Below are 26042 nucleotides of genomic sequence, written 5' to 3'. Positions count from 1 at the left end.
CGACTCTAAGAGCCGGCTCTTTTAGATGAACGTCGAGAGCTGGCTCGCATATCTGAAGAGCCGACTCTATTTTTACAAATTTAGCCTATAGAAATTAAATAATTATGTAATAAAAATTTAAATATTATAGTCAAAGTCATTTAAAGAGCCGAGCTGAGTCAAAAGAGCTGAATGCCCATCACTACTATGCGTGCTTTCGAACACCCGCCCAACTCTACCTCTGATTGGCTTACAATGAAATTGTACTCTACCTCAGCCAATCGTCAGCATTTATGCGCTTGTCTCATGCTCTGCCCACTAACCAACGAAGAACAGTAAAAAAAAGTATTTGCCTCTCGTTCAGAGATCTAGTTGGTCTGATGAAAAAAAAACAGCTTCATCACTTATAATAATGCGCTGCATTTTTCAGTAACGGTAACGGCGTTATTAAGATGAGAAGAGTAATCAATTAGATTACTCGTTACTGGAAAAAGTAATGCCGTTAGTAAGTTATTCACATCACTGGTCGTTAGTGAAAATCAATATTGACCTTGTATTTGAAAAAGGATCCAGAAACAATACTATTCAGAGCCAACTAAAATTCAGAGCCAGTTCATTCGCATTCGGAGATCGACTATTTTTGACTGACAAAATGCCGGTGGACACAGCTACAGTGAGTTGTTCAAAATCTTTCTTTTTAGTAAACTCTGTGTACACAAACAACGTTCTCAATGCTCAAGTGTAGAGCCCCTGGTGATACTTCGAGCAAAGTTTCATGTTGTGTCGAACCTTCTTAGTGTTTTAAAAATAGCGATTTTTGATGCATTCATATACGTGCCCCTAGCTCTCCCATTCAAAAGGCAATTTGACCGAAAACAAAAATACCGTCAAACTGAAAAGTTGCATTTCCTTTCTAATTATGCTTTTAAATGAAAGTTTGCCTCGGTAGTTTAGCAAAAAGACCCAAGGTTGCATTTTGGCGACAGTTACCCTTTAAACTCATGATGTTACAGGGTTTGTTGGTTGACTATGTGCATGTATACCTTCATTTTACATAAAGGAGAGATTTGTGGGGGGTGGAAAAGAGACAGTAAGCCTGCATCCAATTTTTTTTTTAAAGCTTCCTGTGTAAGAGAGAAACTGCACGCTATAAGTGATGAAAGGGGCTCATTCTCCCAATGCGAGATCCTCTCGGATTCTTCAGGCTCACTTAAGCAGAACCATACACACACATCCCGCTGTCCACCCGACATGATCAAATTCACAAAACTTTCAGTTTATCTCACACCTGAAGCATCTACTCTGAACTCCTCCCATCTTATTCTGCAGTAGTCTGTCATTACGAGGCTGTTTACACAAATGTGGTGTGTGGGTGAACACATTTTTATGTACACACCATAACCCACAGATGGCCTGCACTTTGCTTCCAAAAGCCATATATGTTTGTATAGTGGGGGGTTTTATGTGTGTGTGTGTTTTTTATTTATTTTTTGCATCCATAGCTGTAACAAAGACTATTAGTTTTATTTTCAAATATAGAGGGGTGAATTCAGGTAAATTGGAGTAGTCTGTGCCATTGAGATGACTAAAAAAAGGTCCCAATGATCTTGAATTAATCCTATGTATGAATAAATTAGTTACATACATTATAATAAATATTATGATGCATTAATTACCTGGAGTTTTGTCTACTGAAATGTTGATTTAATTTACTTCAAAAGGGATACAGAAACACCAATCGTACTAAAACATTGTACAATTCATGCACTTTATTTCAAGCCTTCTGAAATCATATGATAGCTTTGTGTGTCAAAAAGACCAAAATAAATTATTTAAATCATTATTCACTAATAATCTTACCCTCCAATGAGCTAACCAGTAAGTTTAGTTTTTTTTTTTCTTCAGCAGATCAGACGTCGCTACTTTTCTCATGAAAGCATTGAGCTTTTTAGTAGCATATAAGTTGTGTGGACCACTTATGATATAAAATATATATATTATTTACTTTCATTAAGTTGAAAATGGTGGCCAAATATTCAGCAAAATGTCACATTTTGTGCTCTGTGAAAGAAAGAAACAACATTAATGAGAATAAATAAAGATGAAACTATGAACTATTGCTTTAAATGGAAGCCTGCAGTTTTTGGAAGGAATTTTTTGTCTGTTATTTCCCAGGACATAAGGACTTGAAATATTTTGTGCTTCCTAAGGAACAAGGCAGCAAATAACCCCTTGGGCCCTATCAGTGAAATCTACACCACAGAATGATTTCACATTCTCTGTCTGTGTTTTCAGTGACCACCTGTTCAGCTTTCTGCCGAGGACTGATCTGTGTCCGACCCTATTGTAGTACCCAAATATTCTTTACATCTATTACTGGCCAAGAAACTAAAGCCTTTTCCAGTTTCCCCCTATCATTTTATGGAGCTTTACTATCATCTCACCATGGTTACATGTCTTTCTTCACCATTTAACCAGACAAGCGGCGCAGAGGAAGAAGTCTTTAGATTTCTATATGTCTGCCCGGCTGTCTCGGACGACGTGCTGTCAAAGAGAATTCTGGGAACGACAGGAGTTTGCTGCTGCCACGACAAAAGGTTTAGATTTACAGGGATTTTTTTGGGGGGTGAGACTGCAAAATGGACTGTAACATTGAAACGTTTATAGAAGGGGGCTTCAGTTTTAACAGTGTGCTTTGAAAGAAGGTTCTTACTGCATGTATAAACGAAAGCGAGAAGGGTCTTTATTGTACAGCACATCTACATTTATACTGCAGACTGCATTGATATGCAAGACACAAGGTGTACAGTGTTCAGACAGTGTAGGGACCAAAAGGAATGTCCATATAGTGAATGTGGTGTGTTTATATAGGTGTTTGCATGTGAAACCCCAATAGACTGTAAAATAAAGTCTACGTTTCTAATAGGATGCAGAAGACCTCTAAAAATACACAGATGTTCTGTGTTCAGCATCACTTCTTTTACCACTAAATAATGTGTATGCACTGAATGGATATGGGACAAATAGTGACAAAGTGGTGAAATATAGTGGGCCAGTGATACAGAAACAGTCGTATCTCCTGCCATCTGAATCAAATTGTCCCTGCTTTCAGTGAGCATCCTACAGTCTTTAGTGTTACACAGAGATGGTAATACAACTTGACTATTATTAATATTCTCCTAGGCCTCATACATAGAAAGCTCACCTAAATTATGCTAATAAAGGCAGATTTTGACCTAAAAGGGAACACAAACTGAATACCTCCAATGCCTTCTTGAGACAGGCCACTGCTCAAAGGAGGATTATAAAAACATTAGTCACAGAATCCACATTTCAATGACGCCACATATTTCAAGTCACTGCTGATTACTCTGACACCGTTTGTTGAGGGTTCTGGCTTTCAGGGGTAAAAGGAAGCCACGTTGCATTGAGACGCATGGGAACAGGATACTCGGTCTCCCTCCTCCTGCACTTTAATGAACTGAAAATATTGTATCTGTTTCAATTATGGCTATTTTTAGACCGTTTCATGTGTTTTGTTCTACGTATGCCCTTTTGTTTCATTTTCACGGATTAAAGGGATAGCTCAAACATTTAAATTATGTCATCATTTATACCCTATTGTCACTCCAAACCTAAATTGAAAAATGTTGGAAACTAAACAGTTACAAACAGTTAATGGATGTCAATACTATCCAGAACTGTTTTGTTATCCCAATTCTTCAAAACAATCTTTTGTGTTCAGCAGAAGAAAGTCATACAGGTTGCGAACAACATGAGTGTGAGCAAATGATGACATCATTTTCCCTTTAAGACATACACTACAAAAAAAATCTATTGTTAAAGAGTTTGTATAGATTGTATCGATAAATCTTGGCCGTCTGCTTGCTGCCAAAACAGCCCCGACCCGCCGAGGCAAGACCCCTAAAGGTGTCCTGTGGTATCTGGCACCAAGATATTAGCAGTAGATTTAAGTCCTGTAGGTTGCGCGGTGGAGCCGCCATGGATCGAACTTGTTGGTCCAGCACATCCCACAGATGCTCAATTGGATTGAGATCTGGGGAATTGGGAGGCCAGGCCAATGCATTGAACTCTTCATCATATCCTGAAGAATGTGTGCAGTGTGTCAGGGTGCATTATCCTGCTGAAAGAGGATCCTCTTCCACCAGGGAACACCATTGTCATGTACAGGTGTACCTGGTCTGCAACAATGTTTAGGAAGGTGGCACGTGTCAAATTTACGTCCACAAGATTTGCCTGATCCATGGTTTCCCAGCAGAACATTGCCCAGAGCATCACACTCCCTACACAGGGAGCTTTTTGTCATCCTGGTGCCATCACTTCCCCAGGTAAATGGCACACATGGACATGGCCGTCCACGTGATGTAAAAGAAAATGGGACTCATCGGACCAGGCAACCTTCTTCCACTGTTCCAAAGTCCACTTTCAACGCTTATTGTAGGCACTTTCGACAGTGAACAGGGGTCATCATAGACATTCTGATTGGTCTGCAGCTACACAGGCCTATACACAGCAGAGTGTGTTGTACTGTGTGTCGTGACACATTCCTCACATAACCATCATTAAAAATGTGTGTGACCGGTTTGGTTTGTCAGACTACTGTTGGTAAATTCTCAACACTGCTGACTGGGAGTAACCTTAGACTGTAAAAAAATATGAACGTAGTGTCCGTGACGTCACCCATAGGTTTCTAAAGAGCATTTTTGGAACCCCAAAGTGGGCGGAGCCGGCCGTCGCCATCGTGGTAGCGTGTCACTCCCAGATAAATGGAAATGGGCAAAAAGGCAGGATTAGCTGAGGTGATGTGACTGATAACAGACACCAGACAACGGCTAGTAGTGACAGCAGCGACAATCCACCTGTCCCTCAAGTGGCCACGCCCTTAATTATGAAGAACTTTAAGGCTTAATATGATTTAAACGGGTGAGTTATAAAAAATTCACCACCCTCACAGTTGTCATGAAGGGCAAAATTAGCTATATAGACCAAAACCACTTTTTGCACCAGACTGGTTCAAGGACTTTTGTTGTCTTGTCGTCTCCAGCCCCCTTGCCGACGAGACCCTAAAGACATTGTTCTGGATCCAGGCAACTTTCCACCAGCCAGTCGACCTTCCAGACACCACCGGATTGGACTGGGGGGAGACTATCATTAGGTGTCTGGAGAGCGGTGTGTCCCGATCCAGAACCCAACTACACCCAGGCAGAGCCTGGATTACCACCTTCAACTACAGAGAACTCGTATGTGCCCCCCGCAGACGGAGAGCTACCAACCGTCGCGAAGTGTCTGCCAGAGCCCAAGGAGAAGAGGACAGAGCTGACCGTCACCCTGGAAGAGGAGCTCCAGTCTGAGTCTGACCAGTGGTGTGAGCCCACGACATCAGCAGACGAGGGAATGGTATCTACGAAGAATGAGGACAGGCTGATTAACTTTAATGAATAAAGTTTCCCACCTATCCCCTCCATTACCTTCATCATCGCTATGTTTGGAAAGCAACAATGATTGTTTCTGTTACCATTTGTCTGTCAAGTGTTGTGGCCTCCAGTCCTCCAGCCCCACCGCTGCCGGATGTCTAACAGCCCTGCGCCGTCTCCGGGTAGTCCCTGTGGCACTGAGCCTCGGTTCTCTTCGCTCCATCTTGGCCTGTCGACCTGTCGGCTCTATCTTGGCTCCTCCCACCTTCGACTCCAACGGGTCCCCTTGTCCTGCCGGTTCCCCCTTGGTCAGTCGTCACACTTACGTTCCTCCTTCCCTTCGGTGTCACCTCTGCCCTCCATCTCACCGGCTCCACATCATCCCTTCACCATACCTTTACTCCAGCCTCTCACCATCACCTCGCCATCACCTGGTCCACCTCCAGAGCCCCCTCTGGCAATCCCTCTGTTGCCCTGTTACAGTGTGAGGCCGCGAGGGGGGAGTTCTGTCACAGTCATGTTTACTTGTATTTGTTTGTTTTCATTCAACACATGTATTTCTGTTTTCCTTTGTCTACATTCCCACTACTCTTTAGTTTCTATGGTAACTATGATTAGTTAGATTGGTTCAGCTGTGTTCTTCTCATTATCGTTAGTATTTAGGTTCATGTGTTTTCCTTTGAGTTTGTCGGGTCTCGTTTCATTTTTTATTTAATTTTTTTTGCAGTGTATACATCAGTAGGTTGCTAAAAAAAAATTTTTTTATAAAATAGTAATTAAGTAATTAAATGCTCTCAATGCTCTGCAATTTAAAAAAAAATTTTTTGGACAAATCACCTTTTTATGTGGATTTTTTTTTCAATGGACAAACTTTTTTCTGATCTATATTACAGTGGTGCCATTTTTCTGCGCCTTGACTGAGATTAAATTCAGTCCCACTCCAGGCGCTGAAGGTGATCTGGAGGCCGTCAAACAGCTTGAGTTTCCAGCGTTACTCCTGCCCCACTGAAACAAGACGACATTTCAATCAAGGCCAGGTGGGTCAGTTTGCATTTAGAATTAACATTTTGCACAACGAATATACTGTAAAACTGTTGAACCAGAAGTGTGGAAAAAAAAGTCAAATGTTTGAACAGGTTTGCTTCAAGTTTTACCACTTTAATGAGAACCATGTACACTTGTATTTATTGCATATATCCTTGAATCCACCAGGGGGCATTAGTAGATTCTAACACAATACTCACTACCTTTTGAACATGACTGCCCTTCAACTAACTTTGTAAGAAATTGAGAAAGAAAGAATACAAACATAAGTAACCCTCTTACTGAATTTACATTCAATAGATATGGCACATGTGACGCAACCTTAGCATGCCCACCCCCATCAAAACATGCCGCCCTACCCATCTCATTATGTTTGATGCAAAAGAGCATCGGCAGAACAGCAGCTTGTGGGTGTCAGATCAGAGTACCTTCCCAGAGTGATCGCTGGCAAGAATAAAAGCTCTGTGTTGGATCTGAAAGACAAGAATGTAAATAAAAACACAGACAGCGCGGCACTTTAATGGCTTGTCACACTAGTGCACTATCGCTCTGCCCAGCGATGTAGCGGTCCCGCCACTGGTTTTATACAAGAAAGGGGATTAGCCAGTGGCCCACGGAAGCATTGCTGCGGCTTAAGCCATTTTGCGTGGACGGTGTGAGAGGCGGTGGGATAATGCCATTTCACATCCCTGTGTTTCAAGAAGCTCATGGAACCTTTAGCATGATTTGGGCCTCTCTATCTGGTACTGCAAAGTCCAGAAGAATGACTATGAGAACAAAACGTCACCTATGGATGAGATTTCAGAAAACAACCACCTAATCTAAAGTGAGGAATGTAGACTGGAGCATACAATAATTTGACTTTAGGATTAAAACCGTGTGTGTTCTGTAAGATTGTAGTATACAAGCTGGGGGAAAAAAGGAACTAAGCATTAAAACATTTCCTTGAGCTGATATTGTACAAGTTAGTACTTTATTTCGATAGTCCACTTTAGACATTCTACTAACTATAACTAACTTTTCAACTACATGTCTAACTACAACTAACTGTCATTAGAGTATTGGTAGAGTGTAGTGGACTATCAGTTAGGAAAATAAGTTGACTTAGTTGCCAAGTTACTTAGTCAGTAGAATGTCTGTTAGGGGACCAAGGAAATAAAGTGTTAGCAAATATTGAGCAGACAGTCTACTAATACTCATTAGAGTATTAGTAGACTGTCTACTAATCGAAATAAAGTGTTACCAGAAGTTATTTTAATGAATATAACAGCCACACAATCACAAGTCTGTGTCTTTTTGCGTGTCTGTATGTGTGTGTAAATATATATCCTATAAGAGTTTCCCAAGGGTCCTGTGACGGACACACTCTGGCTTATGACAGGAAACATGTGTCCTCACACCTGCTTGAATCCTTTTTATCTCTAGATGTCGCCTTGACAAAAAAAAAAAAAAAAAGGCATGTATAACAGATTTAGATTGAAGAAAAAAGTGCCAGAAATGTGTCAGTATTCACAGAAATACAAACCTCCAGAGACATTAGACTTCCAGAAAGGAAATCTATTAATTTTATTGTAGTTGATTTACAGGAAAAGAACTACACAAGCAACCAAAAACTGCAGGACGGCTTCAATAGCCGCACATTCAATGTAAAAACTGACAAATCGCATATTATGTAAAAATTAAGTAATAATGATAAGATTTAGAACAGAATGGTGGGTGCAAAAGATTTTATAGTCTTTGCTATATTTGCTATTTAGCATTTAGTTGAGAGATTTGAAAGTTTATTAAACTGTGATTGGCCCCAAGTCAAGTATCCTGTCTAATGTTTGGTTACATTGTGAAAAGGCAGCATATTTATATGACAGCATATCTATTTTGAACTTGTTCTTAAGTGTGTATCTGTTTTCAGAATTTCTGAAGGATCATATGAATGAAGACTGGAGTAATGGCTGCTGAAAATTCAGCTTTGCCTTCAATAAGTTACATTTTAAAATATATTAAAATAAAATAAAAGTTCTTTATAAAAGCTAACAATATTACTTTTATTGTATTTTTTAATCAAATGCATATATGAGATACTAAATACAGTCTTCCTTGCTTGTTACACATATTTACAAGCTACAATAAGCCAAAATGTCTCAGTGCTTAATTGAGCAAAAAAACGAATTTTCTAATTATCCCATTTCCTTGCCATTGACAAAATAAATATCTTCCATCAAAATTTTGGAAAGAATTCCCATCTTGCGTTCCTATTCCTTTAAACTTTTTAAACGTTAAATGCTGCAGATCTTTTGCCATCTCCCTCATTCGCCGTGCCAAATATGCCACTTTGATTATTCATCGGTCACTCACATTAATCCTTATTTGCTCCAGTCAGAAATGAAAGCCCTTGACCATATCTTCTCCTGTCTGAGAAAATTGTTCAGAGGCTCTCAGTCTCAAACCAAAGCTTCCTGTTTGTATAAAAAAAACACTTTTTTTGGCACAGTTAAAATCACATTTTGTTAGCAAGAAGATAAAGAATAAATTGATTGACTATTATGAATTATACATTTGTTTTTCTGTCTTTGCAGCTTGTAACTGCCTATCCAACTCCTGCTTCTCTTTGAATGGTATCACCTTCTACAAACACGACTTCTGTAACTGTATATTTAGTGAACGTGTTCTTCTCGTCGTGGCTTCCATCATTCCATCCTCCTTCCTGTCCCCTGTCCTCGACCTCACGTACGCCTCTGCTGTCAAACTACCCACATACTGCCCCAATCAGCTCCACTCTACCCCCCTCAGATGGGCCCTGTGCGTCAGCGCTTGCTGGCAGGCAGGCGGTGGGGTGTTTGGGCAAGCAGCGGGAGAGTTGATGCGTGTGTCAGAGAGACGCTCTCCCACATTCCCCCGGCGGCTGGCAGTGCGCCGGCTGTGGGAAGGGGGTTCGCCTCTTTCTCACGACCTCTCAGGTTCCTCAGCTCATCTGGGAGCTATTCATTTCCTGCCAGAAAACAGCCTTTCCCCTGCAACTGCAGGAGAGGGCAAGAGAGGGAAAAGGAGTGTGAATGAGAGAAAGAGGGCTGCATAGTGAGTCCAGAGCTTGGTACAGCAATCCCTGTGCTTAAATCATAAATCCCAGGCTTGTCAGGGCTACAATCAAAGACAAGGCGGTAATGATGACGAGTTAAGAGAGAGAAAGAAGGAGAGAGAGAGATAGAATGAGGCAAAGAAAGAGAGCAAGAGAGAGTTCGTGCCATATGGTAACACTTAAGAGCCAAGGAGGAAGCAGAGAGGGGGCTTTCGTTTAGTCCTTTTTTTATTTTTCTCCCTTTCCCCCCTCCTCCTTTCTCCTCTCAAGCCTCTTGCATTTGCACAGAGTGTGGGAAAAGTTAATTGACATACATGCCGGCTAACCCTCCGGTCATGTTGTGACATGTGCACGGGTGCCCCGGCACAGTGGTCAGTGCGCCAGTAACCTGAGACCCTCGTAAAGCTGTAACTCCAGAGGCGGGTTGTAGCAAGGAGGGCAGGGGGAAGCACGCCTGAAGGGGGTCGGGCGTTTTTTTTGGGGTTGCACTGCTCGCCTCTGGATCCAGCTGTGTAACCTTGGAATAAACAGGAAATGAATGCATGGTCCGCCACATCATTGTGGATCCTGTTGAGGTGGTGTTGTGCTCAAAGTTAAGGTGGGCAAAGCAGGCTGACCCACCGTATATGTTTCGAGATGAACATGTCCTTGCAGGCAACATGTGGTTCCAATCTCTATACTCTCGGCACCACAAAAGGTGTGATGGAAATTCAAAATGATTGCACTTATCTACACTTTGTGCCTCAAAGCAGGTAATTGCAAACACCTGCAATGCCCCCTTCAAAGAATGGCCACACTGAAATAGCTATAGGCAACACACACCTGGAAAACACAGGGATGCATGGAGAAGGAAACGTTTCATCATGTCAAGCGTTTTCCTATTTTACTCCAAATAAAAGCCATGTGAGTTGTTTGCAAATATTTCTGCATCCTTTATGCCCACACAGAGATAAACGCATATGTAATAAGTATAGGCCACTTTTCATTACTTTGTTATTATTATCATAATCATTTATTGAGGGGTTTTTTTTATGCAGATGCTTATAAATAAATACCTATATTTATGTTAACATGGAATTATGCTAGTAATGTGGATAGGTAAATGTCCTTAAATTCTTTCAAACTGAAAGTGTTGACCAGTCCGCTCGGTGACTCTGCGTGTGTAGTTCACATTTGAATTACTAGATGGCGCTAAATGGTTGTGTTATAAAAACCGTCGCTCGTTCTTCTCTCTGCTACTGAACTTTGATGCTACAGTGCATTCAGCTTCAGACTCTAGAAATCCTGTTGATGGCTGTCTGCATGTCACACTCATATACAGGCATAAATCGTTCAATAGGCCTAATGTTTATGAAGTATACAATCCCCAGGGTAGATGTGTAAGCGATATGCTATTAATTCAACTTTATTCCGATAGCCTATACCGTCCTGTGTTCGACATACAAAAAATATCTTTCCTTTTTTTGAGAATCTTCATATAAACTTCAAATTATGATATTTCTCTTTAGTGATAAGAGAAAAGCAGGTTATTATAAAAAATAACTTATGTAGTTTATTTATTTTTTTAAAACGTCAGTTTCACTAGGCTATATCAATCAATAGCATAATCTATAAATTGTATGACCAGTGACTAAACCTATTCAATGTAGACGTATTTTTTTCTCGAGAATGAAAACGAGGCTGTGAGTGACATATGTAGTTTGATCAGTTGATTGCAATGTTTAACAGGAAAAAAATAATTAAAACAACTTGTTAGACGTAGGACAAACCCACTGATCGCAATGTAAATCCATCTACACTGTGGTCTGTTTAATGTCTTATCCGCCGGGCGTGATTTAACACAGCCTAAGTTTTCCTGAGTTTGTGCTTGACATGACAATGATGCAAACAAGCTTCTTTAAAGACTGCAGCATAGCCTTAATTTGCATGCGATACGGCCCGAATCTTTGCTTAAAGTAGCCTAAGAATAAGCATGGTTAACATACCGAAAACAGAATGCAACTGAGGCAAAACGTTTCATTTTTCATATGTAATTTATTTATCTTCAAAAATGAAGACACTTGAAAGCGCATTCAACATATCTTTGGCATCACAATGTGGAAAAGATACCGCAAATATAAAAATGCATTGAACGGAATTCAACAATACAAAACTTATTTCAATATGAACTTCTCTCCCTTTTGATCTATACAAATATAGTGCATCATCTCATTAAAACACATTTTCATACAAAAATAACAACAACCAAAAAATAAGTAAACGCTGAACAAAGAAAACAAGTGTAATTTGTCTTTAAGAGTCTTTAAGAGTTTTTTTTTTTTTTCTTTTTTGTCTACCAAGGCCTCCAAACGGAATCTGCAGTGACTGACGGTGCTCCCGGAGACACGGCCACAGGAACCGCTGTGCTGGAATTGTTGGCATACACTGGAATAACGGGGCCGTTTGGACCAAAGGCAGCGTTGGGAATCAAAAAGGCGAACTGTCCGTCCGTTGCCGGCACAAGTTGGAAACCTCCATAAACTTTTGTTGCGTCAGAAGTCAAGTTGGAGGAAGACGCGCTTTTGCAGGGGACTCCGCTAAGAGGCACAACGTTGGCTTGTTGAGTCGCGCTGGGGATTTGAACCATCGGTTGGCTGAAGGATGGATGAGGAGGCCCGGCAGGTATCTGGTGCTGTGTTGGGTAATTCATTGCGTTGATCTGCGTCATGCAGCTGGCTAGGTGACCCAGCAGCCGGGTCCTGACCTCGGTGTTAACCCCTTCACAGGTGGACAGGAACCGGGTCACCTCGTTCATGCACTCACTGAATCCAGCTCTGTATTTCCCAAGAACGGTGGGATCCGTGTTCAGCGCAGCTGTTAAGAAAATGAGGAAAGACGTTCGGTCAGATCATCTTGAGTAGCTGAACATGAATTTGTTCTATAACTATATTCTAGATAGAAAACGAATCGTGCAACATTTTAAACAAGTGTAGCCTACAGAGAGAAGCGCTGCGTAAAAACTGCAGCCGAGTTTCTGGAAGTTCTCAAACTAATGTTTACTAATATTCATTAGATCCGCGGCTTACCGGTCATTTGTGCCCGCTGCATGTTTCTGAGATGTTTCACTGTCATCTCCAGGATGTCCGCTTTCTCAAGTTTGGAGTGTCTCGAGCTCTGTGTAAAAAAAAAAAAGAGAGAGAGAGAGAGAGATTGGTTTAGATAAGCGGCTATGTAAAGAGATGCATTAATATTTAACCCAGATATAATTGTTAGAATCAATCGGACTTTCAGTATACTTACATCTTTTTTCAAGGCGTCTAAGATTAACGTTTTCAGCTGACCCAAGCTTTCGTTGATTCTCGCTCTTCTTCTTTTCTCCATTATGGGTTTAGAAGACTAAAATGCAAAAGAAAGAAAAAAATAAATCAATATGTCTATTATAATAACTTCGGGAACTATTTCTTACAATGTAGGCTAATGTAATGCGCACAAGTGCGATGTTTGAGAATGAATGCAGTACAGTGTAATATCAGTACAAACCTTTCTGTGCTCCGAAGCCGTTTTGGGTTTATCAGGTGTACTGTTCATGCTCGCTGGAGTCGCGGCAACCGGAGAAGAGGAGTTTTTTTCCATGATGTCGGCAGGCATCTTCTCTGGGAAGTATCCTTTGAGATTTTTTTAAAAAGAAATCCTCCTGTTCAGTATCTTCTGTTAAAGTACACGCAGTAAAGTACGCACATACAGTTCCAGATATTAATGGATATCCGCACGAAGTGTCCCGAGTTCAACTGGTGCGGCAATGATGTCACAGTCTCTGATTTCACCGTTTGCCAGCGGTCGTAGCAACTGCCTGCCTCAGCGTCGTGTTGGTCTTATTTATATCTCCGACTGCACGCGAACGGCTCGTGTGAAACTTCCCAAACTTTCTTTCCCACAGTAACTTTCTACCAATCAGCGCGAGGGACACGCGGCCCGAGGGGAGGATGGCTCGTGGTCGGCGCCACTCCATTGGTTGTTTAGCGTTTGAGCGGGTGGCCAATGGCGCGCGGCCGGGTTTAGGGCACAACCGGGACTGCCTTCAATCACTCAGTTTACATATTAACACTTAAGAGCCAGTCTCTGCAAAAAAAAAAAAAAAAAAAAACAGCAAACTTTGTAATTGCAATGCAATACACATATAGATCCACACTGAAACTAAGTAATGAAAAAATATGCTTACGCATTATAGAAAACGTGAAAAGTTGAGTGCAATAGGCTTTAAAACATTACAAAACATGTCAAAATAAAATGCAGCTGAGTTTAAGTTACTAAATAAATTGAACTGTTGCAAAGACCGCAGTCTGTAGACTGTTACAATATCCCACCTGATAAGTCATTAAAAAGTGGTCTGAATTGTATAAATCTGAAAAAAGAGGAGGAATATCTGTTTAACTTACATTTTCTCTGTCAAGTTATAGCTACTGAAGAAAGTCAATTTAACTTTTCACAATAAATAGGCTACGATTAAAAGGTGCACTTAATCAGTGCAGGCTGTAACTTTCCCAACACTTTGATTTTACTCTTTTTTTTTTAATAAGGCAGCGATTAGGTTTGTACTAGTTCATTTGACAAGGCTGCGCTGTATTTCTTTAAGCGCGTCGCTGCTGTTGGCATTTTGACATCTGTCGGCTCACGAGCGCTATTGTGAATGTGGAGCACGTGCCAGGATGTTTTATTACCTCGGTGGTTGAGGTTTGGCTGGCGGGCTAGGGGTGGCGGTGGTGGTTTACATTAGAGGGAAGGTAAATAGCAGCTGCTGTTCTAAAAGCCTGGGAAAACCACGCCCACTGAGAGCTCTATCGGGCTTATCGGAATGCGAGCCAGTGTGAAGATATTTCAGACCGAAAGCGCGCAGAGCGCGGATAGTGTCCTTGACTGTGTCTGACAGAAGCAGCTCTAATTTAGGTCATGATTTTATGATCCTCGGACGAGGTCACAAACATACGCAACAAAACACTAAATGCATTCACGCTTTTCTGCCTGTAGCTACTGGAATGAAAACGCAAATAACAAAGTCGAAACGCATTTTGGACAAAAACGATTGTCGAAGTGTATTGACGTTTAAACGATGACGTTAGCATATTGCATATATTTGCCATCTATCATCAACTAACAGACTTGACAGTTAGTGGTGTCATAATCCACTAACAGTAAGACACTGGTTGGTGTGTGTGTGTGGAGTGGGTTGCCAGCCCTCTGATATGCACATTTACAGGGGTGAGAGTCTCCAGCTGCTGCAGACCCCGCGACACGTGGCGCGCAAGCGGCGGGGGAAGGCGCTGCTCCTGCCGGCTTTGCGCGCGTCTGCGGGACAGGGCGCCGGGGGTTCGCCGGCAGTTCATCAGTGTGATATATCATAGTGGCAGGCTGCTAAACTGTCTGTGTTGCTATATGCGATTCTAATCACATTTCCTCAGTTTTACTATAAAATTCGAAATGATGAGACGAAAGCGTTTATGTAACATGCATGTTGATATTAATGAACTGCTATATGGCAATACATTAAAATATAATAGCCTTTCAAGCTGATCCACAAAGCAATTACATATTGTTCATTATCAGTTTTACTTTACCTTTGTACAAAAATGAACATTGTACCGCTTGTGACGTTATTTCTTTATGTAGTGTATTATTCATTTTTATTTTTATTTTATTTTTTAGGAAAGAAAGACAGCTGTTGTAACTCCAAGGGGTGAGTTGTAATGACATCATAACCAATTAAAAATTCTGAGGTAAGAAAATTCATGTTAATGACTGTTATTTGAGAGAACTTAATGAGAATATTCTCTTATTTAATGAAATATTTATCATCTCTATGCATTTAATCTAGGCTGCGTGTTAAACAAATCCGCTAAATATGGCTGACAGACATGTTTTATATTTTATTAGCTTTTATGAATGAAAATGTTTTCTATTTGCATATATACGGCTTTGAATTAAAATGCTTATGACATGGGGGAGGTGATGGAGGGGTGGCATAATAATTATTTTGAACAAGTAAATTAGTGTCACAACCCACCCCGGAAGTGGGGGAAATTGTAACAAATAGCACTCTTTGTGCTTCACACTAATTTACATAGTTTAGGGTAAGTAGATTTCTAAACAATGTAAAGTTGAAGCAGATAAATATGGGAATGCTATATAAAAGTTTGAGACACAAAAACACTGAGTTACATTCAAAATCTGTTACAATACTCCTGTTTTCCCCTGGCAGGAAAATCATTTTCTAGCTCCCCACATTTTTAGAAAAACTTAGTACTCAGAGTACTCAATGTCCCATTTGTTTACACTGCGAAACAGATTCATCGCTCTTTCTCACACTTGTAAAGGACTCGCAAAACAAATGTATTGATGTCAAGTAGACAAAGACCGGTAGATTCAGAAACCTTTCGTCTCCGCATGAGTAACTTTCTCATGCTCGTGTTGCACAAGGGATCTAGAGGGTGCATTGAATTACGGGCAGGTTGCGTTGTCCCTCCCTTTACCCCCCTTACCCACCCCCCAAGCACCTGGACGCTGCCAGTCCCGTGTGCATTTTCCTGCAGTGTTACCTTTTGTGAGATCATGTCGTTATTGTGTCTATATGGCGGGGAAAATAGGCTCATTGTTACAGTGTGTATTAATTGCAACAATGAAGAACAGCATACATCTATGCAATTAAGTTAAATATAGGCTTGTAAAAAGTCCATATTATTTTGTGTCACTCTGTTTTATAGGCACTTTTATTGACATAATATAGTTAAAGCAACATATACTAATTTTAGCAAAGTCTTTATGTCACCGCTTCTATCTCTATCTCTCTATCTCGCTCGCTCACGTAAGCAATATACACTTCCCTCTGCAGCCCCCTTCCACCCCACTCTTCTCTCTCTCACTCTCAGAATCATATCTTTATCAAGGTCTCTCAACCATGGCTGTCCACACACAGCAATAATGTAATCAGGACTAAAGTACGTGAGAAAGTGGGAGATAGCATGCTCCCAAACAAGCTGAGCTCCAATCACAGAGCCAGTGTAAAGTTAATGTGTAAGCCAGTGATGAATGCCAGCTGCCAAAGGAAAGTTGCTGTTGACGGCTCATAGGGATCTCTTGAAGAGGTCGGGCAGCCGGCACTGAGGGTGTCATGGTGTCAGCCTCGCTCAAGGAGCTGTCAGTCACCTTTGATGGCTTACTGAAATACGTAAAATGACATTGGCAGATATCCATATGTGATAACAAGCAGATTCATTTGAGGCTATGTTTAGTGTCTGTAAAAAAAAATTCTTAGATCAGGTAAATGATAATAATACAAATAAGTTTACTTACAGTTCAAAAGTTTTGCGAAAAACTAAAAAGTCACATTTATGGTCTTCTCATGTTTGAGCTGGTTGCATTTGACTGTTTGCCAGGTTTTCTTTATTGTTGGTTGATTGCAGTCACTTTTGTTGTTTTGTGATGAGTATGTGATGTTTTTAATAGTTTAAGCCAACAAGCACTTGGCTCTCCATGTATATTTCTGATAAAAAACATACAATTTACAATTGAACTATTTAAACGTAAACAAAGAGAACATTTTGCACATAACTCTTTTTAGGATGTTAGATCTGAAAATAATCTGATAATCTGTCATTATTTACTCAGTTGCATGTTGTTCCAAACCTATAGACTTAGTGAGGTTAGACTCCATATTGACTCCAAAACAAGGCTGTGATGGATAAACTTAATTTACAATGGCCCACGCAACTCACAACTTTCAAAACAGTTTTTTCAAGTGATGTAGTTACACAATATTACATGTTAGAGATAACAGTAAATTATACATAATTACAAGTAACTAACCCTAAGCCAAACCCTAACCCTAACCGTAACCATAAGTACATATAGTTACTGTAATTAATATTACTCAGTTCTTATTTGAGTAAGTACAATGTAACTACATCACCTTAAAATAAAGTGTAACCACAGTTTATAAAAAGTATGTTGTCAAACAACAGTACAATCCATGCACTGTACTTTTATCCCTCACAGCCTTGTTTTCATTCCTGTCAAAATTAAATATGGCGCTACCCTGACTACGATTTATATGACTTTCTTTCTTCAGCAGAACACAAAAGACGGTATTTTGAAGAACGGTTCAACTGTTTTTATCTTGTATGGACAAGTAATCATCTTCTTCAATATCTTCTTTTGTTTTCCACAGAAGAAATACAAAGTTCATTCATGAAACTCTAAATGGCGCAGGCTAGTAGGTCCTTAACTCAATTTGCTTGGACACATCATTCTCTGTAGGGCACAGCTGATTGGTTCCTGCTGTATCAGTAGCCAATGAGCTTGCTGTTTGCTATAGCAGCATTTGCTATAGCAGTGCAGTGCGCTTTCAGAAACCCTCCACCTTCCCCAGCTCCACCTGTATAGATCTGCAATGGGTAATTATAGCCGGCATGCTTACTTGCTCACAGCAGTGTCATGTATGTATTGGCAGTAGCAGGTCCTGTACTTGCTTTGCAGCAGCGTAGCAAATCTGTTCCGCCAAGACCAAACATATCAACATTGTCATATCCATTACCATTACCATGCAAACACTCATACAGGTTTGTAATGACCTGATGACAGAAGTTACATTTCTGGGTGAACTAACTATCCCTTTAAGTTATTGTTACAGTTATGACAGATTTAAACTGACATTTTAAGTGCAGTATTAGTATTGTCAAATAATTCAACTAATTCACCCAACAACCACAAAAAAGCCATGAAAACAGTTGCCTTAATTGTTCTTGGTGCACCTCACCTTTTACAGTGCATTGGTATATCCACTTGTCTATGTGTGTTCTGTTTATCGAGAATGATTAATATAGCCTGTAACCAAGATATAAGTAGACAACCACTTGCTGAAGTAAAAAATGTGAGAGGGTGCCGAAGTTTCTTCCAGCACCAAGACCCTTCAAAGTACAGAGAGACAGAGAGAAAGGAAGCGAAATAAGAGGTGGGAGAGATGAGAGAGGGGAGTGAGTGTTGCTTTGGAGACCCTCCAGCAGTCTTCCCACGAAGCAGACGCAGCAGCCAGAGCGAGTGCTGGAACATAGGCGCCACATACTCACACACAGCAGCAAGGCTCTGAACAGCACAGCCTCCAGGGCCTGAGGGGAACAGAGGCAGGGGCGTGATAAAAGCGTCGATTCACAGTGCTCTTCACGCACATGCATATACGCACACATGCGCACACCTACATGTAAATTCCCAGAGACCAAAACACACCTTCACGCACGCACGCACACACACAGATCACTCGGGGTCACCACCAGCCTCGCAGACATTAGCGCTCTGTGTTTTTGTATTTAGCAGGGGCTGGGGATTTTTTCAAACAGATGCCTAGCGCAGTGGTGATTCAAGCCTTTCCGGGCTCGCTTCGGCTCCTGTTGCTGCTCCTGCTTCTTCTGTGGCAGGGGAGAAGCGTGTGCCTTAGGGGGAATCTTTAGTAAAGCTTAGCCAAGATCTCTCTCCAATGGAGCGGCGTACCAGGGGCTGTGTGCTTATGTGGAGGAGGCAGTAGAGACTGGGTCATGGGTCACTACGTGAGCATGAGTATCTGGCTACCAGGCTCGACTGGTTTGGGTGGTGAGTGAATTAACAAGCCTGGGGCGTTATTGCTAATGACAAGCCTTCCAAGCTCAAATAAATGCATGAAGCACTTCATTGTGCATCAACGTAGCATGCAATGTATGTGTCGCTTAATTTAATTAGTCTTTCAATTGAGAATTTCTCAGACCTCAAACATTGAAAACATTCTTTAAGTTTGAGATAGCTGATAACTGATAGCAGTCTTTCTCACGCTGTTGATGGTATCTGAACCCTAGAGATAAAGAAGTATTCTGCACACAATGGCCAAGCAATGGGTTTTTGTTTAGAAAAAGGATCTTGATCTTGCTGCATTTGAATTAAAGGTGAATAAACCGGCCTGTTTCCTCTTCAGAGAGTCCTGTTGTTTACAGTAGATAAACTGTTGAAGGCATAGGCCCTCTTTAATTGTCTTGCATAATTATCTGTAACAGGCACTGGGAGAGTGTAAATAGACTGCATGAATTGTTGAACTTACCTTTTCCTTCACCTCTCAATTTACATATCACATCACAGCCTATCATAGTCATTTTAAAATTATTCGTTCACTTTTCTATAAAGCATGCAATGTATTTGTCCATTTTTTTATACGTTCATATGCTGAATATTAGTCCTAGTGTTACATTTTAAGCAAGCTGGACATAACATTATCGGCTCTCCAATAAACTGGTATTGAAAAGGTACAGAAAGCTTCATGAAGCGGTCATTCAGAAAGGAAATTATTCAGGGGAATGATTTTGGATTTAGACTCCATCAGTGCTAAATGAAGACTTACTAAATCAGAGCGTATGTCTTCATCTGGTTTTTTCAATAAAATACATTTTAATTAAATGTTTTTTTTGTTTTTTGCATGAGCTATGAGCGTGGGGTGACTTATACAGTACATGTGTCTTTATGCATGTTCTTGCCCAGTACTCTTTAATTGATCAACTACACAATATATATATATATATATATATATATATATATATATATATATATATATATATATATATATATATATATATGTGTGTGTTTTTTTCCTTGCACATGAGCCCAATTCTGGGGTTTGGATATGCACTAATATACTGTATATATATATATTTTTAATAAGCTTTAAAAGATCCTAAAATGCACACATCGCTCAACTAATAACTGATTATAAAAGCTATGTTTTTCGTTGTCTTTCCCTACACAATGTCGTCCTTTGGGTTTTACTTTCCAAACGTAAAGATTGAATTTGGTTTATGTGTCCAGGATTGATTGAATCTGCATAAATTAGTTATTCCCATATCTGACTCTTACTTGGCCTCCTTGTATCGAAGCAGATGTTGAAAATGTTTAAGGGTCACAGTTGCACCTCCACCTCAAGCAAGGCCAGGTCCCTAGATAACAACCCCCTGGTCATGAGCTTTGCTCCAGCGTTAGATTGTAGTTTTGTTTCACCCCCCCTCCCCCCCTCCCTCCCTCCACCTCCATCCAGCCCAGCCACCTCCCCTCACTCCACCACCTTTCCCGTGGGAGTTTGCAAAGCCAGGATAACCTTGAGACCTCCACTGGGTCTGTGCCAGGAACATTAAAGAGCTCTAACCCCCTCCAAGCATGCCCACCCAGTGCATTTCTACCCCATTTCAAACATTTCTATGCTTTTGTCTTGTTTTTACCTTTTCTTGGACTCATTTTTTTTTTTTTTTACATTTCTTTTTTTGTAACCTGACTGTGAAACATCTCTCTCTTTTTCCCTCACGCACACACAAACACACACTCTCACACAAAATTCTCCCCCCCCCCCTCTCTCTCTCTCTCTCTCTCTCTCTCTCTCTCTCTCTCTCTCTCTCTCTATCAAGTCTCGAACAAAAAAGGGGGTAAAAAAGCACCATTCACATGATCTCCTGTGCAGTGCACTATTATCTGTAGATTGTCGAGCTGCCAATTTCAATTTCGCCGCCCTATTATCAGGCCTTGAAATAAACGCCTCATTTGAAAAGTAGAAATCAAACTGTCTCTACAGGAGGGATGACTGACGTTGATTGCAAACTAACTATTTGGTGCCAGGCTGCACTTTGTGTGGCTTTTGTCTCTCTCTGCTTTTTCCCCCCCAGCTTCACGGCTGTCATATTCTTTAGTACTGGAGAAGGTCAAGTGCCACTGTCTGAAAGATCTGAGGAACTGGAATCGACTCAGCATCTCCTTCTCCGCCCCACTCTTGTCACCGCAGGTTTACATATTTTCTTTTCTTATACAGTTTTCCATTTCTTTTTAAGGTTCTAAAGCGTTTTTATAATGTACTTCAAAGTTAGCCGAATCATTTTTGAAATGAGAATATAAGAGGATTGTTTGTATCATTCAGAAAATTTCAGAATGTCAAAAAGTTAATCTAAAAAAAACGGAAAAAGTCTCCCATAAAATACATACCAGTATATATTATGAATATTTATAGTGTTGAATTGTGAATAAATTGTTCTTGTGAGTCAGTTCTAATTTGTTCACAAAATGAATTATTATTATTAAATGAGGACTCTCCGTAGGCGTAATAGTTTTTATACTGTACAAACTGTATATTGTTAAATATAACTGAATTATTCATTCGAATCGGCCTGAAATTATCAAAACGTTTTCCAATTCTTTTCAACAACTGGAAATAAATTGGTCAAAAAAGACCAGTACATTTTCTAAAACAGGTGCTGCAAATGATTCAACTTTGATCCATGTTGATACACTGCCATGGACACAAAGTCTTTCAAAACATCTCACTGCTCTCTCTCACTCTATCCAGTAGCCACTCACAATTTCCCATGACATCATATGCCGCCTTTGAGTTCCTGGCCTGTTGCTCATTGTAGCCCGGGCTATTCATTGCGTCTCACACAGAAACACTCACACACACATGACCTCATCGCTGGCACATTCTCCCCAGGTTTCACCTTGCACCTCCCAATCACATTCCCCTTTCCCTCTGGCCGTATGAACACTGAATCTGGCCTCTTAGTCTCACTCCACCCATTCAGGGTCCATTGTCTCCCACTGGACAAAGTGGCTAGCTTAGTCCTGCAGAAGCATCAACTTTCACCCTCAGAACTTACAGTCCCATTGCTGGTGCTAGACTGATGCCTGGGAGCTTATAATTGGTTTCAATTGTAGTTTCACCCATAAGAGGGTTTAAGCCTGAAATGATCTGACTTGCAAGAATACAGATTATCAGAAGCTACTGTGCTGTATTCATTCTGACTGAAATGTACAATTCAGGTTGACAAACAATACAAGCCATTAGATTTTCTTCCATCACTGGCCTGTTTTTTAGTTTACATTGCATAATTTATGTCACGAATGGAATTCATCCCTCAAGGTGAGATACCTGTCACTCTAAACCTTTTCGTTGTGCTTTTAGAACAAGGACACTACCGGTGTTCCATGCATCACATTCCCAGTCTCTCCCTTCTTTGTATTAATATGATCATTTGTTGTACTAATTTTGCCCCAAGCACCCTGGCTGGTGTAACATTTTTGCTTTTCCGGTTAATGTTTTTTTTTTTCTGAAGTATGTCAAAGTATGTATCACATTTAATGTTTCATTTACGGTACACTTTATTTTGAGGTGACCTTTTTACAGCGTAATTATACAAATAAGTACTGGGTAATATTTATTAACAACATGTACTTACTATATAATTAGGGTTTGGGCTTGTAATTATGCATAATTTACTGTCATGACTAGTACTAATAGGATGTGTAACAGGATATGTGTGTGTGTGTGTGTGTGTGTCTGTGTGTTTGTTTTTGTGATTTATGAGGACAGAAATTTGTATAATGACATAGGTATTACACTAGTATTATTATTATGTGAACGTGATTTATGAGGACATTTCCTGAGTCCTCATATTTCAAATGGCTTTAAAAAACATACTAAACAGTGATTTATGAAAAATGTAAAAATGCATAAAGTTTTCTGTCATGGGTATGTTTAGTACAGTTTGTACAGTATAAAAACCTTTACGCATGTGGACTGTGTGTGTGTGTGTGTGTGTGTGTGTGTGTGTGTATTCAGACACTCGTTTGACATGCTGTGCTTTTTGCATTCTATTTATTAAGGAATCTATTGGCATATTCACATAATTGTTTTCCATGATTAGTACAGTACGTTGCTCTCAACTTCGCAGGCAGATTGAAACAAATTTACCTTGCATATCTTGCTCAAAACAGCCTCTGTAGACTCCATGTGATGCAGTACATTCACATACAGAGCACAGAGCTCTTAGCTGTCTGTCATTTGGCGTTACTGCAAATGGTAATATATTAAAATGCAGCTATAGGCTTGTAAGGTCAGCGTGAGGTCAAAGGTTCATTATGCTGCCAGTAGTAACCTCTGCTTTCTCATCCCACGTCCTGAAGCAAGATATAACTAAAGCACATCTCTGAAAGATCAGTCTGGATAACAACATCTGTCAAAATTGGGTTCTTCTGTAGATTAGGAGGTGTTCCCTATCTCAAAGACCATCACAAATCCCCCTTCCAGTCATAGAATGCACCCCCGTTCCCTACAGGTTGCTCTCGGCCAGATTCCCCTCTTCCTTAGATTTGGTGAATTATTTATTTTTGGGAAACAAGACGTTGTGCTCCTCCACATGATGTAGAGCCTCCTGAGTCTATTTCATGCTTTGCAGGAAGCAAGGAGCCAACTGGACATTTAATCACTCAGTCGCTTATTAAAAAGAGGACAGCATAAGAGCTTTGCATAAATTATAGAGAGAAGTAAATGCGCAACTGGGGTTGATTTTTTTTCCCCACAGATTGGCTAATTACACCTTTTAAGAAAATGGGTAATCCTGGTCCGATCCAGTCTGACTGTCTCTGGCTAGATTGCGAAGGATATCTTCACCCTTCCTTTCCTGCATCCATTGGTCTCTTTTTCTATTCTTCCTTCATTTTACCCCTCAGCAAACCCCGTTTTTTTTTTCTCTCCTCCTAAGTAACTTTAATTGTCCTGGGAAAGTCATGGTTGGCCCCAGGGCACAAAGCTCTGCATGCTTTCTAATGAATGTTCCAGCGAGGGGATTATGAGCAGCCATTGGCAGCCATGATGTAAGAAGTTGTGACAGAAAGGCATGATTCTTCTTTCTGATTTGAGTGAAATGGTAGAGCGCAATTTGAAACCATCAAGATCAATTGTTCTAACTTTTATGTTTGGACGATACTTTCATTCAGATTTATAGATTATCTTCTTTAGAAAGGTCGGCGAGAGTTGAAGAATGTTCAACTCTGGGTAAAACGCAGCGCTCATCACTGTCACTTTTTACCCAACCGTCCAATCACAGTGGAGGAGGGGCGGGACTAATACCACAACCGCCACATTCTGCTTGTACAACGTCAACAGATGACAACAACAAAGCATAATAACGGAACAAAATATTTTAAAACAAGAGCCAGAGAAAATATGTTACGTTGTATCGACATTTTAATATAGAATCTACACAGAAACAAAATATGTCTGAAATGAGATACAAGTAACACTTTCGCGGATATTCCGTATCATAACAAGCTAAGTGTTTTAACTGAAAAAAATGCTGCGATGCCAAAACACTCCCAAGCGCCCATAGCTAGGCGTTTTCAGCAGAGCGCCTAGCGTTTTTATCTGGCTAAAAACGCTTTGGTGGACACAGAGCCTTAAGGTTTGTTTTTTTGGGGGAATCAAATCTATAACCGTTGCATTGCAAGCACTTGATAGCAACATCTTATTTATTATATATTCAGCAAGGACAAATAAAATTGATCAAAAGTGACGATTTATTTTTCAAATAAATGTTAAATAAACTTTTTGTTCATCAAACAACCCTAAAAATAAGTATAGCGGTTTCCACACACACACACAAAAAAAAACTTTACGCAGTTGATTTCTGTGGATCATGTGACACTGAAGACTAAAATTTAATCTATGCCATCACAGGAATACATTACTCATTTTAATATATTTCATTAGAAAACTGTTCTTTTAAATTGTAATATTTCAGTTTAAAATATTAATTGTGTAAAAACAGTAATATTGTGAAATATTGGTGATCATGTGGTGATCATAAGAGACTTATTTTACAAACATTCCCATCTTTCATAAACTCTTTAAACTCTTTCACAATGTAACTTTGGCTTTTGGATAATTGAGGAGGCATGTTTGGCAACTGATCCCGATCAGATGTGATTTGCTTAAAAATCTTTTACAGTGTTTCTCAACACAATCACATGTCAGCTAAACACAACGTTTACAGTATGTAGTGTGTCAGCGTTCTGTGTTCTGTGTTCTCTGTTTATGTATGTGCAATGTTTGTGTGGATGTGTGTGAGTGTTCAGTGCCTTCGAGGGTTACTGGAGGGATCAGATGAGGCCTGAGTTCAGGTTGGCTCATGTCTGGGAGAAAGTGGAGACTGGAAATAAATGAAAAGTAAGACATTGAGAGAGCAGAAGAAATGGTGAGCACAAGTAGAAAAGTATTCTTTAGCAGCGAGTCGGATCAGAGAAGAGATCAGCCATGAGCAAAAGCTCCATTCCATCGTGCTCTCTGAATCCTGTTCTGTGCTGGGCTCCAGACAGCCTGCAGGGCCCCCCACGCAGACAAGCAGGAGTGTGTGTGTGAGTATGTGTGTGTGTAAGAGAAGGATGGAGAGGGAAAGGAAGAAATTAGGTGTACAGCCAAGCAGCATGCAACAATGTGTGTGGGTAGTACTTTAAGCGTGTGTGTGTGTGTGTGTGTGTGTGTGTGTGTGTGTGTGTGTGTGTGTGTGTGTGTGTGTGTGTGTGTGTGTGTGTGTGTGTGTGTGTGTGTGTGTGTGTGTGTGTGTGTGTGTGTGTGTGTTGTGGTTAAATTGTCTTTAAGTTGCCAATGTATAGTGACTAACATCTGTGATGTGCATCTACAGGCATCTTTTTTTCTT

The 26042-nt window shown here is 40.4% G+C and overlaps 1 protein-coding gene across 1 annotated transcript; it reads right to left on the bottom strand.

Moving 5' to 3' along the window:
• Window positions 1-11555: 11555 nt before the first annotated feature.
• Window positions 11556-13590, bottom strand: her6 (hairy-related 6). Its single transcript, XM_079629091.1, has 4 exons — window positions 13051-13590; window positions 12811-12906; window positions 12597-12684; window positions 11556-12384 (listed from the first exon to the last, which is right to left on the bottom strand). The coding sequence occupies exons 1-4, from the start codon at window positions 13156-13158 to the stop codon at window positions 11864-11866; spliced, it is 813 nt and encodes a 270-aa protein (XP_079485217.1). The 5' UTR covers window positions 13159-13590; the 3' UTR covers window positions 11556-11863.
• Window positions 13591-26042: the final 12452 nt, after the last annotated feature.

Source organism: Phoxinus phoxinus (genome assembly GCF_949152265.1).
Source record: "Phoxinus phoxinus genome assembly, chromosome: 11".
Taxonomy (NCBI): Eukaryota; Metazoa; Chordata; class Actinopteri; order Cypriniformes; family Leuciscidae; genus Phoxinus; species Phoxinus phoxinus.
Note: the sequence above shows the minus strand (reverse complement) of the source record. Positions and strands in the feature narration are given on the sequence as shown.

Excerpts from the sequence above, each read along its gene's own strand:
- her6 (XM_079629091.1), bottom strand. The coding sequence starts at position 13,158 with ATGCCTGCCGACATCATGGAAAAAAACTCCTCTTCTCCGGTTGCCGCG. Across the intron at positions 12,907-13,050 it reads CGGCTTCGGAGCACAGAAAG|TCTTCTAAACCCATAATGGA; the intron begins GTTTGTACTGAT and ends TTTGCATTTTAG. Across the intron at positions 12,685-12,810 it reads TAGACGCCTTGAAAAAAGAT|AGCTCGAGACACTCCAAACT; the intron begins GTAAGTATACTG and ends TTTTTTACACAG.